The following is a 16,765-nucleotide window of genomic DNA, read 5'->3' as shown; positions in this document are numbered from 1 at the left end:
GGACAGGGAATCATGTGCAAGGGATAGATTAAACATGTGTTCTCGGGAGACACCTGTAAGGGAGAGAGGGAGAGGGAAGAGGCCAAGCTCTGTGGGATGTGTTTCCAAGTAAGGCAAGTCTCAGCCTGATCCTCCAGGGAGCCCCTGGAGGTGAACAGCGCTGGTGTCACCAACACACCACCCAGTCATCCCTGCAGGCTGCTGCGGGGAGGGGTGTGAGTCCCAGGCACCTCCAGGCTAGGAGGTTTCCATCCGTGGGGGACACTGGCAGGGGCACCTGCACAGCTGGGGAATGGGCAAATCTCACCTAGCTCCTAAAAGGGCAGGGATCTGGCTGGGGCACCAACAGCACCTGCTGCTGTTAGTTTTTGTGTATGATACTGAGTGATAATTCTTAGGGCTGTGGGACCCTAAGTGGCATGGAGCTCGACTAAAGGGAGGAACAAAGGGAGGACTGTGAGCAGATGTCTTCCACCTTTAAGGTGACTATCAAATCCCTAGAGTGAATGGTGGCAGCAGGTAGAGAACTCAAAAGCGTTCCTACAACCTTAATACAAGTTCACAATTTGCTGAGAGAATTAAATGAGATAATATATGTGAAACAGACTGGCACTTAGTAGAGAGAGAATGATGGTTAGACTTGATTCTGAATATTCCTTGATTTAGACCTGCATAAACTGGGCTTTGAAAAGTCATCATAATAGCATGGGAATAATAATAATAGTAATGGTGATGATACCACTGGGTACTAAACACCATTGTTATTTCTCATATCAACCCTATGAAGTAGGTTATATTTTCCTACATAGATGAGGAAACTGAGGCACAGATAGGTAAGCAATTTTCCTGAGGTCACACAGTTCTAAGAGCTGGGCTGAACTGTGGCCTCCTTTTGCCTGACTTTTCAAATCTTCGTTTCCTGTTACAGTTCATCACTGCCACGCCCTGGGAAATGGTGGATTTTATGTGAGTTTGCGGGTAGGCTGCTTAGCCAGGGAATAAAGGGAGAGAAATGAGGTTCCCAAACCAGCTCCCATGTTAAGTTTGTATATACTGCAATTTCAGTGGATCTCCTTGGGTCTGAGTGGGGTGGAGACAAGTGGGGTGCAGAGGAAGTTCTGGAAGGGTTTGCTGTTGATCCTGGACAACAGCCAAGAAACACTCATGAAAGGGAGACCTGAGAACAGAAAAGCCTGAGTGGCGTCGGGACCTAGCACGAGGTCACTGGGACAAGTCCCGTTTTCTGGGACACACAGTTGGCACATCACACTCGGACCATGGCAGAGTTTCTGACAAGCTCTCCAGTGATTGCTTCGAGGATAAAATCGAAACAGGTGGAATCAGGTGAGTCCAGGGGATGGAGTCATGACTGGTTGAATGACCAGCCCCCAAAGGGGTCAAATCCTAAGTTGGTAGGCTTTTCTCTACTTCTGGGTGGAGTTCCTAGTACTCTAGTTCTTGGCTCACTCAAATTCAGCCTTAAAAAAAAAAAAAATCTAAAGCAAAATGATGATATCAAATAGAAGGCACAAATGGGTGGCTGGTGGGAAGCTTCTGTATTGGAGAATAAAGCCAGGACCCCAAAGATCAGAGAGGCAGGAGAGATAGGCGGACTTGAACAACACGAAGTTTAATTCATTCATGTGTGTGTGTGTGTGTGTGTGTGTGTGTAGCATAAAGTTTCCTGTTTGATAAAAAAATCAACCGTGCAACTTCAGGGTCACAGCATGGCCAAGCAACAGTTGGGAATGAAATAAATGAGGCTTCAGTCAACAGAGTGTCATTTTCCTGGGACGAGGAGCTGGTTAGCTTCCTCTAACGACCTGGTTTCAAGAACTTAGTGATTGGGATCCCAGCCAAACTGAGCTTACTCCAGGATGTCCTCTTTTCAGGAAAAGTATTAATTGAGGATGGGGGCAGTATTTGAGTCTTAGTAGAGATTATGAAGAAGGCTGAGCGCCGAAGAATTGATGCTTTTGAACTGTGGTGTTGGAGAAGACTCTTGAGAGTCCCTTGGACTGCAAGGAGATCCAACCAGTCCATTCTGAAGGAGATCAGCCCTGGGATTTCTTTGGAAGGAATGATGCTAAAGCTGAAACTCCAGTACTTTGGCCACTTCATGCGAAGAGCTGACTCACTGGAAAAGACTCTGATGCTGGGAGGGATTGGGGGCAGGAGGAGAAAGGGACGACAGAGGATGAGATGGCTGGATGGCATCACTGACTCGATGGACGTCAGTCTGAGTGAACTCCGGGAGTTGGTGATGGACAGGGAGGCCTGGCGTGCTGCGATTCATGGGGTCGCAAAGAGTCGGACACGACTGAGCGACTGATCTGATCTGATCTGATCTGAGAGATAATTTTGTAAAAATCTCCCATAAAAACTTGAAGTTTAAGGGGCACACTGGTGAAGGCTGGATTCCCATTCTTCAGCAACAAACACAAACAGATCAATGAACTCTGCAAACTGCCACCTGCTGTCTTCGCAACCTTCTTGGCGAGATCAATTAGTGATAACAGCCATCAGAGGTGACTGCCTGAACTTAAGGCTGCAGGCCTCTCCCGAGATGTTAAATTGAGATGTCGAGGCCCGCAGCTGTTTGAGAGAGGCTGGGCGAAGGATGAAGATTGGGTCTATTATTATATCTGGAGGAACTCATGGGTCACCCTCTTTGCCGCTGTGATTGCTTCTATATGAGGTCCACCCACAGGGAATGAGGAGGTGATCACAGGAAATAGTTTAGAAAGAATGGGCCCTCTTCTCACGGTCAAAAATATTCCCAAGAGCCCCTTTCAATTTCTCCATGCCCAAGTGCTCATGTAAGCCTCCCAGCCCTGACCCAACTGTGGGGTAAAGGCTCTCAGTGACTTCCTGGAGAAACTGGTGCACACGATAGGATACAATGAGATTCTATGAATTTAGCCTTTGTCATAGGCACCACAAAATAAATACGGTGTAGTTTCAAAAGACAAACCAGAAGAAACATTCACTAAAGGAGGGATACTGCTGGTTAGAGCCCTTGTATCTTGGTCTGACACACCCAAAAGATAACTGGGAGGAATTAAAACATGTTCATCCCCCCAAAATTTAAGCTTTGGTTTTTTACCTGGAAACTCAGAACACATTCCCAAGTAGCCTTTGAAGGGTTATGGATATTAGCTTGTTGATGAATTCAGTGTCTCTTTGGTAGAAAAGCCTTCTTGGAAGAGTCTATTAAACCACAGTATACGGCCTGAGTGCTAGGGAGGAGGGAACTTGGCATTGCACCCTCACTCCCCAGGGCATGGCACAGGGAGAACTCGCAGCACAGGGACCTTGTGGTTACCCACACATGGAGTTTTGCTTACTGAACTGTGGGAAAATCCAGGACAGCTTCCTGGTTTTTCCTCTCATAAGCAGAATGGAGTCCCTGCTCCAAGGGTCTGGGCTGACCTTGGACAGTGACTGGCAATTGTTATCTACCACCTCTCTACCACTGGGTAGGGAACCCACAGACCACATCATTCTTCTTTGCGCTCCCAGCTCCTAGCACCCAGCACAGGATCTGCTAAGGAGCAAATGAATGGAGGAATACATCTGCCAGAGCCCCAAGCAATTCTCAAAACGTCGCTATTTGAGACTCACCAGGACTACTTGTTGTTAATAATGGGAATTTTCTGGCGCTACTGCAAAGCCACTCAATCAGAAGTTCTGAGGCAGGGCTAGGAAATTTGCATTTTTAACAAAGTTCCCTGGGAGGTTCCCACATGTGTATAGACGTTTAGGAATCCTTGCCCTAGAGGAACTCTGCGGACTGGGATTCTCAGGATGCTCTGGGCTTTTGAGACCTAACAGCCAGTTTGAGCCTGAGTTTTATCAGGTGTTTGTTAGAAAAAGGGTTTCCGGGTGAGAAAGCATTCTGAGATTTGCAGAGCAGAGAGAGGTAATGACAGGGCCAGAAACCGGAACTGTGGGCTCAGGGAATCAGAGGTAGCAGGCACCCCAGACCATCAGTGTACAGCTGGGGACACAGGTCCTATTCTCCAGTGTTCTCGGAGGAAGGTGGCTGGGAGGAGAGCTCTTAAGAAAATTAAAGACACTAGGGCCCCAGACTAAGCCAGAGTCCCGACCTGGGGTGCCCGAAGAAATCTCTTTAACACACCAACTGGCAGCCACAGGCCTGGCTCCCAGGCGAGAATGCATACTGAATCAATTGAAATTGAGTCACGGATATAATTAATTTAATGTGTTTAAACGATTTTCCGTATAGTAAACAAGCTGAATGAGGGTGACCCAGAATAAAGTGTCTGCCTGAGAATGGAAAAATGGATACTGTGTGTGCTGTATAATGAAAACCCTTCAGCAAACAGAAAATGCTTCAATTTATTTCTACCTCCTGTTCCCTTCCTTTCCAACTCTTTATTTATGTCTGAACTTGGCCTTCTGCGGTCTTCTTGGACCACAGGGACACTTTTTATTTTGTCAGAAATTGGTCTTTTTTCTCTGATCAGAAGACAATTTTAATGAAACCTGTCTCGAGCCCAGTGACAAGCACATATTAATATGTGACGAAGGGGATGAGGAAGGGGAAAAAAAACCTGAAGACCTGTTTCACTATTGCAATCTTTTTCTCAACTAATGGAAGATTTGTATAAAGAGGAGAGAGGCAGCACCGGTGTGGTGACGGCAGGCCCATCTGAGCTACTGTCCTGCCTAAATTGAACCTTCTTTCTGTGTGACTTTGAAACTCCCCATCCGTACCTCAGATACTCATCTGCAACCTGAGGGGGTTGAATTTGAGGATCTCTAAGATCACTTTCAGTTCTGACATTCGCTGAATCATGAGTCACAAATGAGACCAGGCATAAATATGAGTCAAGGAATGTCCCATCAAAAAGAAACTCATCTTCAAGCTGTGTAAAGCCTTTCAGGCAGCCTCATCTAATTGCGCATCAAGTAGGGATCATGTATTATTTGGCAGCATTTAGGAGTAGTTATAAATGATCTCCACCTAAGCTACATCAGGCATCTAGACAAAATGCTGCATTTTAGGATTAGGAGAGGCTTCCTAGATTCTGTAGCTCTCTATCCAGCCACTTCAACTTGGGATACTACAAATTCATTCTATGAAATAGGAAACAAAGCGTGACAAGATGGCCTGAAAAAGTGGACCCATATTTTGAGACAGCTTTGCCACAATGCTACTAGTGGGACCCCTGGTGAATTCCACCCTTCTCTAAGGCTCTGTCTGTGAATTTGTTCCATGGACAGAAAGGACTTCTAAAGCATTTGGTGCTCTGCGGAGCCTTTCTGAGGGAGAGGTGAGGTGGGATGGGATGTGGAGGGGGCTGATCTGGAAGGGCTCTGGGCTCTTCTTCCATTCACCTGAGAATCTCCTCTTTAATTTATATTACACACCAGGGACCACGTACAATCTGATAACAAGAAGTTCTGAGGATAAAACAAAAGAACTTTTTGAAACCACTGGGCTGAGGAAAGCTGTTAAAGTTTTCAGTCTGTGTCCAGGATGCACTGCAGACATGACCTTTACCGATAACTAACAAGAGCCTTCACTTCCGAGCTGTGGGAGCAATGTCCAGGTCTCAGGTCAAGAGGGGCTCTATTTAGGAATTTGGAACTCTCCTTCTTTTCAGCAAACCTCAATGTTCCCCAATGCCCAGAGCAGTGGTTCTAAACTCTACTGTGCATTAGGGGGTCTGTTAAACCACAGATGGCTGTGCCCCAACCCTGAGATTCTGATCCAGTGGGTCTGGGGTTAGGCTCAAGAATTTGCATTTCTAACCAGCTCCCAGGAGATGCTGGTGCTGCTGGTCAAGGCACACTTGGAAAACTGTTGGCCTGTAAGATAAGGCCAGCCTCCTTAGCTTTCCCTACAGAGCTGTGCCCCAGCTCACCTTCCCAGCCTCACCACCCTCCCTTTCAATATTCCCAACAAAGTACATGCACCTCACCACACTCCATCCAGCTGGACCGCCAGCCCCCGTCTGCAGGTCTAAGGCACAACCCCAAAGATTCCACTTCCAAAGTCTTCCGTGACTTCTTCATCAAAGGTCCCGTGGTGCTGAGCACTTTCAACCTCTTAATATCATTTGAGTCTAGGTCTCAGCCCTGCCTCTGGACCACAGTCTCCAGGACAAGAAGTCCATCTTATCTCGGAGCCCACGCCATAGCCTACACTCAGCACCTGCACAAGTCCCGGCCCGTCAGACCAACAACCCAAACCTGAGCGCATGCGCAAAGGAGCATGACCTTGTAAGAAATCAGACCAACCACCCAAACCTGAGCGCATGCGCAAAGGAACATGAACTTGTAAGAAATACCCCAGTTAGCTCATCTTATATGCTCTCAAGACAGACGGATTCTCTAAATGCCTTTTGAAATTAGAACAACGGGCAACACTTTAGCCATTTCAAACTACTCTTTAGGCAAATTTCCCTAATTTTCTGGGAGCACTGCTGCCGCTGCTAAGTCGCTTCAGTCGTGTCCGACTCTGTGTGCGACCCCATAGACGGCAGCCAACCAGGCTTCCCCGTCCCTGGGATTCTCCAGGCAAGAACACTGGAGTGGGTTGCCATTTCCTTCTCCAATGCATGAAAGTGAAAAGTGGAAGTGAAGTCTCTCAGTCGTGTCCGACTCTTCGCGACCCGACCCCATGGACTGCAGCCTACCAGGCTCCTCCATCCATGGGATTTTCTAGGCAAGAGTACTGGAGTGGGGTGCCATCGCCTTCTCCATTCTGGGAGCACAGTCAGTGACAAATACATCATTGTGAGACATAAATGACTACCACTTATGTTCATGACCAGAAGGTAGTGTGATGCAGCTTTTAAGAGCTAGACCCAGGTTCAAATCCCAACTCTACCTCTGATTAGCTGTGGTACTTAAATGTGCCAAGCTCCAGGCTCCTCAGCTTTATTGGGGGTGGTAACAGCACCCACTTCCTAGGGATGGCACACAGATGCAGTGAGACAATTATTAACTACAACAACCACGAGCATTTCCTCCGCATCTACATGTGCCTAGCACTGGGCATACATCATCAAGCTAATCTACATAAATGCTTAGCACACATCTAGCACATCATAAGCATTCAAGAAATACTGATTCTCATCGTTCCAATTTTCCTGACTTCTGTGCAAGACAGACATTATTATTCCCATTTGCCAGCTATTTCAAGAATCTTAAAACTCAGAACAAGTAGCTTGCTCAACCACCTGCTAGGGCAGTTTTTAATTTGTAACAGCTAATGTTTATGACTGCCTTGCCAGGTAGGTATTATTTCCATTTGGGGGCTGAAAAAACTCTGTAGTCTGAAGACCATAGCTTGAAAGTGAATGCCCAGGATTTGAACCTGACTCTGGATCCAGAGCTTCTGTTGACTCACCCCCACCCCACCGCCTGGTGGATTCCACCTGCTCTGTGTCAGCTCACTATGGCCTTTCTAATCCACAAGTTATAGACAGGTAGTTTCCCAACACGTCAGACAGCGTTACTGGCCATGCCCGTTTCAGCAGCCTTGCAACCACAGAGCCCACAGGAAGTTATTTCAACAAGCGAAAAATGAAGCATATATCAGAGGGCCTGTAACACAGTGCCTCTTGCCCTGTGTGTCACCAAGGGGCGCTAAGGAAAGCAGAGCCCAGGGGCCTGGGACTGACCGTGACCCCGAAGAAGTTGGTCTCGTTCATGGCATTGAGGATGATCTTGCCCAGCGTGTGGTCCGTGTAGTTGAAGTCCTGGATCCGCTGGTGCCGGCTGCTGGCGTGCAGCGTCTCCATGGCCCTCTGGAGCGTCTTGGCGATGACCCAGATGCCGTCGTAGGCATACCCGTGGAACTTGCTGGGTCCTACTCCTGACCGCTTGTTGTTGTACTCTCTCTCATACTGCTGTGGTGTCTGGAAAATAAGGAGACCAGGGACACCAAGTTACAGCCAGCCGGGACATGAAGCACATGGTGCCGAGAGCTGACACTCCCCAGTGCTTATCATGAGCCAGGCACGGTGCTAGGCTCTTAACGTGCATTATCGCATCTAACCCCCACAACAACCTTGTACACTGGGACTATTACTGTCCCCATTTACAGATGAGAAAATTGACTCAGGAAAGCTAACTTGCCTAGGACCAAGTGAGTGGCAGGGCTGGTATCTGAACCCTGGCTGTCTGCCAAGACCAGTGGAAGGAAAAATGCATCCCGAGCAGGCCTCCTCCTGACATTAGCTGGGCCTGGAGCTACAGTAACAGTGGAGGCGCATACACCATATGTTTAAATATTAAGTTATAGACAACAAACAGACTGTTGAATAAAATATTTTCTATCTTTTTGTCATAATGGGTTAAAGGAAGGTGAATAAACCTTCCTAACAAGCTGGAAGGCCAGGTTTGAATTCAGAAGTCTGAGACCCCTTGGAGCTTCAGTCTGGACACAGAAGCACAGGGGAAGCTAACTTTGCTCAGGGGCCCACCCTCTTCTCTTCCCACTTGACTCCATCCCACAGGCCAGTCAAGCCAGTCCACCTTCTTCTGGCATAAGTAGTCCCATGACCACCCTGAGGCTCAGTCCTCCCTGAAGAGGCTCCTTGGACCCTGGATGCGGCTCCAGGCATTTGGGCAGGGAATTCAGGGGATGGCCCAGGATTGGGAGGGGTGTAGGCTCTGGGTGGGCAGGTCCCTGTGGCCTTGTGGATTTTGAACCCCGTGGGGCTTGAGTGAGGTCCTCTTAGAGCATGGGACCCCGGGCAGGTCCTAGGTGTCCAGTTGTAAGGTCCCTTCTGATCTCTACATTGTGCTCTTCCCTTTCATCTTCCAGAATATAGCAGGGTCTGCGAATAACTTCACATTAAAAAATTTTTTTTCTCCCATTGAGCTGGATTTCATAAAATAATTTCATTGGTAATATTAACATTCTGATTGAGGCCACAAAGTAATGAAACTGCCTTTTTACTCTAGTCCCTGAGGCTTACAGATCCAAATGAATGCCGCTCCAGGGGAACCCATTACCCTCAGCTCTTCATGGGCCTTTTCTCAAATCACTTCTGAACTCCTCTGCCAGAAATGTCATCAGAGCCCATGGCTTAGTCTTTGGATTAATCCTCCTTGGGGACAAATCAAACATAGAAACCAGAACTCATTGTCAGTTTATACCAGAAAAGGCCCCTTAGAGACAGTCACACATGCCCTCTCAATCTGCAGCAGGAGACACAGAGAGGTCTAGAGACTTGCCTAAGGTCACACAGCATGCGTATGTGTGTGTCTCTGTGTGTATAGCCAGACTGGTCTCATTTTATCTTTGCTGCTTCTCACATGTTTGAATTTTGAAGTCATAACTGCTTTTTGAAAACCACCCCAAGTTGTTTGGGGCCAGTTCTGGTATCCGAGTAGAGTGGTGAAGCTGAGCCATTGAAGACTGGGTTACTCTGTGGCTGGATCTCAAGTCTCTCGCCCTTGGCTCAAGGGGTTAGCAGAGCCTGGGTACAACCAAGCCCCTCCAAAGGTGGAATCTGCAGACAACCAAATGAGGAATCTGCCTGGCCAAATGCGGATGGTATCCCAGCAACAAATCCACCACCTTTAAAAAAAAAAACCAAAAACATTTTGGCTCCTATTGGATAGCTCAGGTTTTATCTATTTATGATTTCCTTTGGAAATGCATCATGTCCAGCCATCACTGTTCTGTTCATCAGTCAAAATACCCAGCAGAAGTTCTTTAATTCCAAGGGTTCTTCAAGGAGACAGCACCGTCTCCAGCCCAGCCCAGCTCCTCAAGCCCTTTCTCATAGGTAACTGCACCCCTCCACCTGGAGGCTGGCTCTCCACAGGCATCCTCTGCCTGCTCACTTCTTATCAGGGAGCATGAGATAGTGTATTATAAGGCTTCCTGTTCCCTGAGCCTGTTGGGTCTCCTTCATTCACACCAGACTTGTTTGCACTTGAGGCTGTTGCGCTAGATGCCTCCTCTGCCAGGAAGCTTCTGCCGCAGCTCTGGCCTGATATTCTCGGCACACAAACGTCAACATGTGTCGTTTCTCAGGGATGCTTCCCTGACCCACCCTTTCCACAACCTCCTCCTGCCAGGCAATCTCTATCCACTAGTTTTATCTTCTTTATTGCAATTTTTACTTCCTGCAGTGCATCTACCCGAAGAATTAAGCTCCAAGGGGTCAAGGGTGTTATCTTGATCATAGAACCCAAAACAATACCTGCAGAGACCCTTTCTAAGCATCGGTTTCTCCATCTGAAAAGTGAGGAGGTTGGACCAGGTGATCTAGAAGCCTCCTCCTGGTGAGTGATCCAGGCAGGAGCCTGGCACAGTGGTAAGAACACAGGACTTGGAAGCAGGTTTACCTGCCTTCCAGTTCCAGTTCAGTGGTTTGGTAATGTGACCTGGGGCTGGGGTCCTATCTCCTACAGGTCTCTGCATCCTCCCATCTAGGTGGCTGTGACAGTTCTATGAGTGCACAGCATCAGTCCTGTGTCCAGGATGTGTTGGTGCCCCAAGAACTCCAGTCACTGCTAGTAATAGTACAGTGGTTGTTCACCTGGCCACCTGGAACAACTGCTCACCCAGGATGCCCTAAAGACCCAAGACTTCGCCTGTGCTGATAGGGGGTAACAGCCCTCCAGTGTGTGAATGGCCTACTTTTACTTCCTTAGCTAATTTCCAATTATTGGACATTAAAGCTTTTTTCTAATTTTTCCCAATTACAGGATTGCAAAAAAAAGCACCCTTGTATCTAAATTTTCTGAACACATACTGATAATTATTTTTTCGGAAGAAATTCCCAGATATATAATTGCTGAGGCAAAAGGTATAAAAACCTTAAATGCTATTCACACATCTAAAGGGCCAAATTATCCTCTCCAAACATGAAAAGCTAAAATTCCACTCTATATGAAAGTGCCCATTTCCTTACATCCTGGACCACAATAGGCATTTCTTTCTTTCTTTCTTTCTTTTTTTTAAGCTGCTCAGCACGCAGGATCTTGGTTCTCCAACCAGGGATCAAACCTGTGCCCCTGCAGTGGAAGTGCAGAGTCTAACCACTGGGCCACCAGGGAAGTCCCTCAATTTTTAAAATCATTGTCAGTTTCTCAAGAAAAAAATGTACATCTCTTTTCATCTTAATTTGCATTTCTCTAGTTAACTATTAAGAGTGATCTCCACATATAGATGGGCAACTTTCACTTCTGAGGTGTGTTTCCTCTTTATACCATATTGGTATGGTGAGAGTCACAACTTTTAGTGCTTTGTTTCAACATATCCTTGTTATTTTTCTATTTGGCTATATTTTTCTTGATTTTAAAATGTAATTTGGGGGAATTCCTTGGCAGTCCAGGGGTCAGGATTCCATGTTTCCACTGCAGAGGGCCTGGATGCTATCCCTGCTTGGGGAACTGAAATCCTGCAAGATGCGCAGTGTGGCCTAAAAGAAAAAGAAAAAAAGAAATTTGGGTATATTTCAGGCTATTAATTCAGCTATTGGCTATTTTTAAAGTATCAAAAATTTACCTGAATTGTCTATTTATCTAATTAATTGCTTAAGCATCAAAGGAATGAGGCCTCTTGAACTCTTCTCTCTAAGACTTTGCTGCTCCGAGGCTTTTTCTGATGCAGGCAAAGGCATCCAAGGGCTGGTGGTGTCTCTTTGAGTCCTGTTTGTTCAACCTAATGAGTACATTCAGATGACGTTTCAAGACGTCTTCTCTATCCAGGACATGCCACTGGGGCATCCTTGAAGGTTTCTGCGACATTCTTAAAGTTGTTGCGGGTGGGAAGAGTCAGACCTTCGGCGAACAGACACAGTATTGCCTCACCAGGAGGTATATGAATGTAGTTTTTAAACTTCTTTGATATAGTTTATTGGTGATATTTCCATGTGTGTAGATAATAGAGGGGATCAAGATCAGACTGTTTATTCAATTTGACACTGGGGCCAACACAAGTCCCTATATATTTTTTAGGTGTACCTCTTATAAATCCCTATCTTTTCTATCTCATAAAACTGTTCATCAACCAGAGGAAAGGGGGTTGGAGAACACTGGCAATGTGCCTGTTTACCTCACTTCTGTGGGTAAAGTCCTTGGAGTGGGACACCCCAGTAGCTTAGGCCTGAAAGGTGACCTCATTCTCCCTGTCTTTGCAAGCACCATGCTGAAGTCATTGCTACCACACTATGTCCGGGACCATTCATCACTGTTCCCCGGTGAAGCCGGCGCCGATCTCCCTCAGGCAAAACAATGACAGCAGAAACAGACACTTTCACAATTGTCTGAGAAAAGCTAATAGTTGTTCTTAAAGCAGGTCTCCAATTATTCAGGGCAGAAGAATTTCTTCCGCTGTAAAGCGGACACTGAAAACTGATTGATTACTCATGCTCTGAGGTCAAGTTTATCTTGAGAGGCTAAAAGTTTCTGAGAAAACAAGTTTTATATGAAGAGTCCCAATTACTGACAGGTTGTGCCCCACATATTTTTGAGAGGCAGTTGTTGGAACGTGGAACATCTTTTCATACAGAAATCATGTTATAAATAGTGGTTAGGTTCCCAGGCTAGCCCACACAAGTTTGCTACCCCACACTGTGACTAAACGTTACGGGTCTGTCATTCCAACAGAACCGAGCTGAGTCCTGCTTCTTGGGAGACGGAAGTCTCATGGACAGAAGAGAGGAGAAGGGGTTAACATCTCCTTCCATATCTCCAACTGCCACCCCCAACCCCGCAGAGCGGCAAAACCAGCAGAGTTTCTCTCTCGAACCCTTCGTGGGACGTTGCAACCAGAGTCTCCTTTGGAAGGTACACTAGGGCGCAGTCTCTTTTACTCCAGTTCGTAGGTCATCCAAGGAGCCTGTTGAGAATGCAGGGCCCTACATTTGTTTTATTGTGTCTGTGGGATAACTTGGACAACTGTATTTTAAAAGATCTTTTAAGACTTCAAGAATACATAAATTGGTTAACATTGATTAAATCCCTCTCACAATCTGATTACTGGATTTTCTCAATAGCAGCTTCCAGGTGTTTTTCTGAGCCCTTTCTCAGACTCTTTCAGTGCTGGGAAAGTCACTATGTCCTCAGGAGGAGCCTTCCACTTAAGGAATGCTTGACGTCTATGAGATCAGTCTTCCAGATACAGAGTTTATACCTATCTCCCTGTAGCTTGCTATGTCTTTCTGTGGAGCTGCAAAGAACATGTCTGCTTCCTCTTATCCATAACATCTCTCAAAGAGCTGAAGTTAGTGACATGCTTACCCTGTCCTCAATGCGCTCTTCTTCACCTTTTAAGCAAAACAGTCTCAGTTCAGACATCCAATCTATGACAAAATAGGTTATATGAGACTAAAGCTCCCATGAAAAACATTAAGGAAAGCAGAATAAAATATAAATATAGCTATCCAAAGGTATCAGAAAGCGACCAGGACATCTAGGACTTGAAGAACCAAGATCCTGGAGGGAAAAGAAATGTTTTGAGAAGAGTCCAACATTCTTCGCTGCTTCCCCTGGAGGCATTTGTTGATCTGCAAGTGGGAAGGCCAGTTGTAGGAACAGAAAACAGTGGATCAGTGTTTTCATCAGTCCCTCAGAGATGGGAAGACAAAAAACTATAGTTCAGGGTTATCAGGGTGGCAAGGCTTATAGGGCCAAGGTCTCAGAGAAAGAGGAACCACAGGATACCAGTACGCACTCTGACATCTGCACTTGTGATATTTGGTGATAACTAAGCTGCATAAGGGGCTTCCCTGGTGGCTCAGAGGTTAAAGTGTCTGCCTGGAATTCAGGAGACCTGGGTTGGATCCCAGGAGAAGGAAATGGCAACCCACTCCAGTATTCTTGCCTGGAGAATCCCATGGAGGGAGGAGCCTGGTAGGCTACAGTCCATGGGGTCGCAAAGAGTCGGACACGATTGAGCGACTTCACTCACTCACTTACTCAAGCTGCATAAGGAGGATGGCATGGCAAATCACTCCAGTATTCTTGCCCAGAGAATACCCATGGACGGAGGAGTCTGGCGGGCTACAGTCCGCGGGGTCGCAGAGTCGGATATGACTGAGTAACTAAGCACAGCACAAGCTGCATAAAACAAGGAGGATGAGAGGCCAAGTGAAAAGTGGTGGCTAAGGGGATAAGAACACAAGCAGGTATGTTTAAAGTCTCAGGACATTAGGAACAAAAGTTGGAATCCAGGGCCAGTAAACATCCCAGGATTTTAGTCTAGAATGTTAAAGGACAGATAGGAATAAAGTCAAACCAAAACAGACCAGATATTATGAAAACTAAAGCGAAGCCTGGAATCATCTCAGTTCTTGACTGGATAAAGTGAACTGCCCCTATTCTGTTTGCTCAAAGAGAAAAATCTTCTCTGAAGAAAGATAATGCCACCTGTAGCTTCTTTCATTTTTCATACCGAATTCAATTAATTAAACTTACTAGGTATACCAGGTAATAGGATCAAATCTTAAAAAAAAAAGAAGGAAGAAAGAAAGGAAAGAAGAAAAATAGACAACAAAGCAGATCTACAGGTGGTTCATATCTTGAATTTATTAGGCCTGGACTTTAATGTAGCAGGTTTATATGTTCAAGAAAATAGACAAAAGATACAGAATATCACCAGAAAACAGGGAGCAAAGAAAGAAAAAAAAGAATAAAATTAAAATCCTAAAAATTTTAAAATATTAATACAACAAATGAAACTAAGAACTCAATAGATGGATGAAACTATATTAGACACAGCAGAAAGTAGGTTAGTGAACTGAAGAAATGTTAGTAGTAAATATTCAGCCTGAGGCACAGGGAGGGAAAAAGGACAGAAAATAAGCAATAAACATAAGAGATATATGGAATGTGTTGAAAATGTATAGCACATGTATGACTGGTGTCCTAAAATGTGAGAAAAGGTTAAAAAGGTAGAAGCAGTATTTAAGGGATATTTTCCTAGAATTTCCCCCAATACATATCAATCCACTGATTCATGAAGTTCCATTATGCTTAAACTCCAACCAAGATAAAACCAAACAAAACCGTACTTCAGCACAGCATATAAAACTGCTGAAGAGTCAAGCAAAGATAAAATCTTAAAAGCAGTTAGAGAAAAAAAAAGGATGCATTATCTTCAAAAGAGCAACAATTAGTCTGATGGCTGATTTAACAGAAACAAGGGATTCCATAAGACAAGACATTTCAGAAATGACCTCTGAAAGTGCTAAAAGAACACAACAGACCACCTAGAATTCTATACCTAATTAATATATCTCTCAATATTAAGGTGAAAGAAAACTTTAGACAATCAGAAACTGAGAGAATGTGTCTCCAGCAAAACCAAAAAACATCTTTTCTTTCTTTAAAAGAAAGACCAAGAGAAGTTCTATAGGCAGAAAGAAAATGATCATAAACAGAACAGAAATGAAGGGAGGAATAAGAAGTAATGAAAAGTGTAAATATATGAGTAGATCTAAATGAAACATGACATCAGGTTCAAGGACATCCAAGAAAACCTTCTAGAAGAACAAAGATGAGGGACTTAACATTACCAGTCATCAGGTCTTAAAAATCTTCAATTATTAAGGCAGTGTGGTATCGGTTAAAGGATAGGCAAACAGACCAGTGGAAGAGAACAGAAAGTCCAGAAAGAGATCTACACACACTGAAGCTAAGTCATTTCAGTCGTGTCTGACTCTTTGCGACACCATGCACGGTAGCCTGCCAGGCACCTCCGTCCATGGAATTCTCCAGGCAAGAATACTGGACTGGGCAGCCATTCCCTTCTCCACGGGATCTTCCTGACCCAGGGATGGAACCTGGTTCTCCTGCATTGCAGACAGATTCTTTACTGTCTGAGCCACCAGGGAAGCCCCAAGAATACCGGAGTGGGTAGCCATTCCCTTCTCCAGGGGGATCTTCCCATACCAGGGATCGAACCCTGGTCTCCCACATTGCAGGCAAATTCTTTACTGTCTGAGTCACCAGGGAAGCCCACCTCAGATGTTACATAAAATCAGTTTCACGTGATTTCTATATCTAAAAGTGAAAGGTAAAACAAACTTCTCAAAGACAAGATAGAAAAATATCTTCATGAGCTTGGGTGGGCAAAGTTGCTTAAATAAGACACACATGATGTAAGTAATAAATATAACTGTCTAAGAATTCATACCCAGAATACAAAAAGAACTTTTACAAATCAGTGAGAAACATGCAGAGAATCCAAGTGGAAAAATGGGCAAAAGACTTGAATAGTCAATTTATAAAAGAGAATATCAAAATGGCCAATAATAATATGAAAAGATCAACAACTTCATTACTTATCAAAGAAATGTAAATTAAAATAAAAATAAGATACCACTACTCATCCACTAGATTGGCTAAAATTTAAAAGCTAACAACGCCAAAAGTTGGTGAGTGTGTGAACCAAATGAAACTCGCAATCTCTGCCAGTGGGTGTGTAAATTGGTACAACCACTTTAGAAATCTGCTTGGCAGTGTCTATTATAGCTGAGCATATGGATTCTCTGTGACTCAGAAATTCCACCCCTAAGTATGCACCCAATAGTACTGTGCACATATATTCACTAAAATACATCAAATACCTATAAATAAATCAAATAAAAAACATGCAAAAATTGCACACAAAAGATTTCTGAGGGAAATTGAATGGATGGAAAGACTCTATATTACAAAGATATCAGTTTTTCCTAAATCAGTCTATACAATCAGTAAAATTCCAATAACAAACCAGAAAAGGTTTGTGCATATAAATTGACTCATTACTCCTTTCTCCTGA

The 16,765-nt window shown here is 44.9% G+C and overlaps 1 protein-coding gene across 1 annotated transcript in view; it reads right to left on the bottom strand.

The window, feature by feature from the left end:
• Positions 1–16,765, bottom strand: part of GABBR2 (gamma-aminobutyric acid (GABA) B receptor, 2) — a 410,792-nt gene that overhangs the window by 131,190 nt on the left and 262,837 nt on the right. The window contains exon 8 of the mRNA XM_010847041.1: positions 7,659–7,895. Coding sequence (XP_010845343.1) covers positions 7,659–7,895 — 237 coding nt within the window. The remainder of the gene's footprint in view (positions 1–7,658; positions 7,896–16,765) is intronic.

This window comes from Bison bison, unplaced genomic scaffold, assembly GCF_000754665.1.
Source record: "Bison bison bison isolate TAMUID 2011002044 unplaced genomic scaffold, Bison_UMD1.0 scf7180017864243, whole genome shotgun sequence".
Taxonomy (NCBI): Eukaryota; Metazoa; Chordata; class Mammalia; order Artiodactyla; family Bovidae; genus Bison; species Bison bison.
Note: the sequence above shows the minus strand (reverse complement) of the source record. Positions and strands in the feature narration are given on the sequence as shown.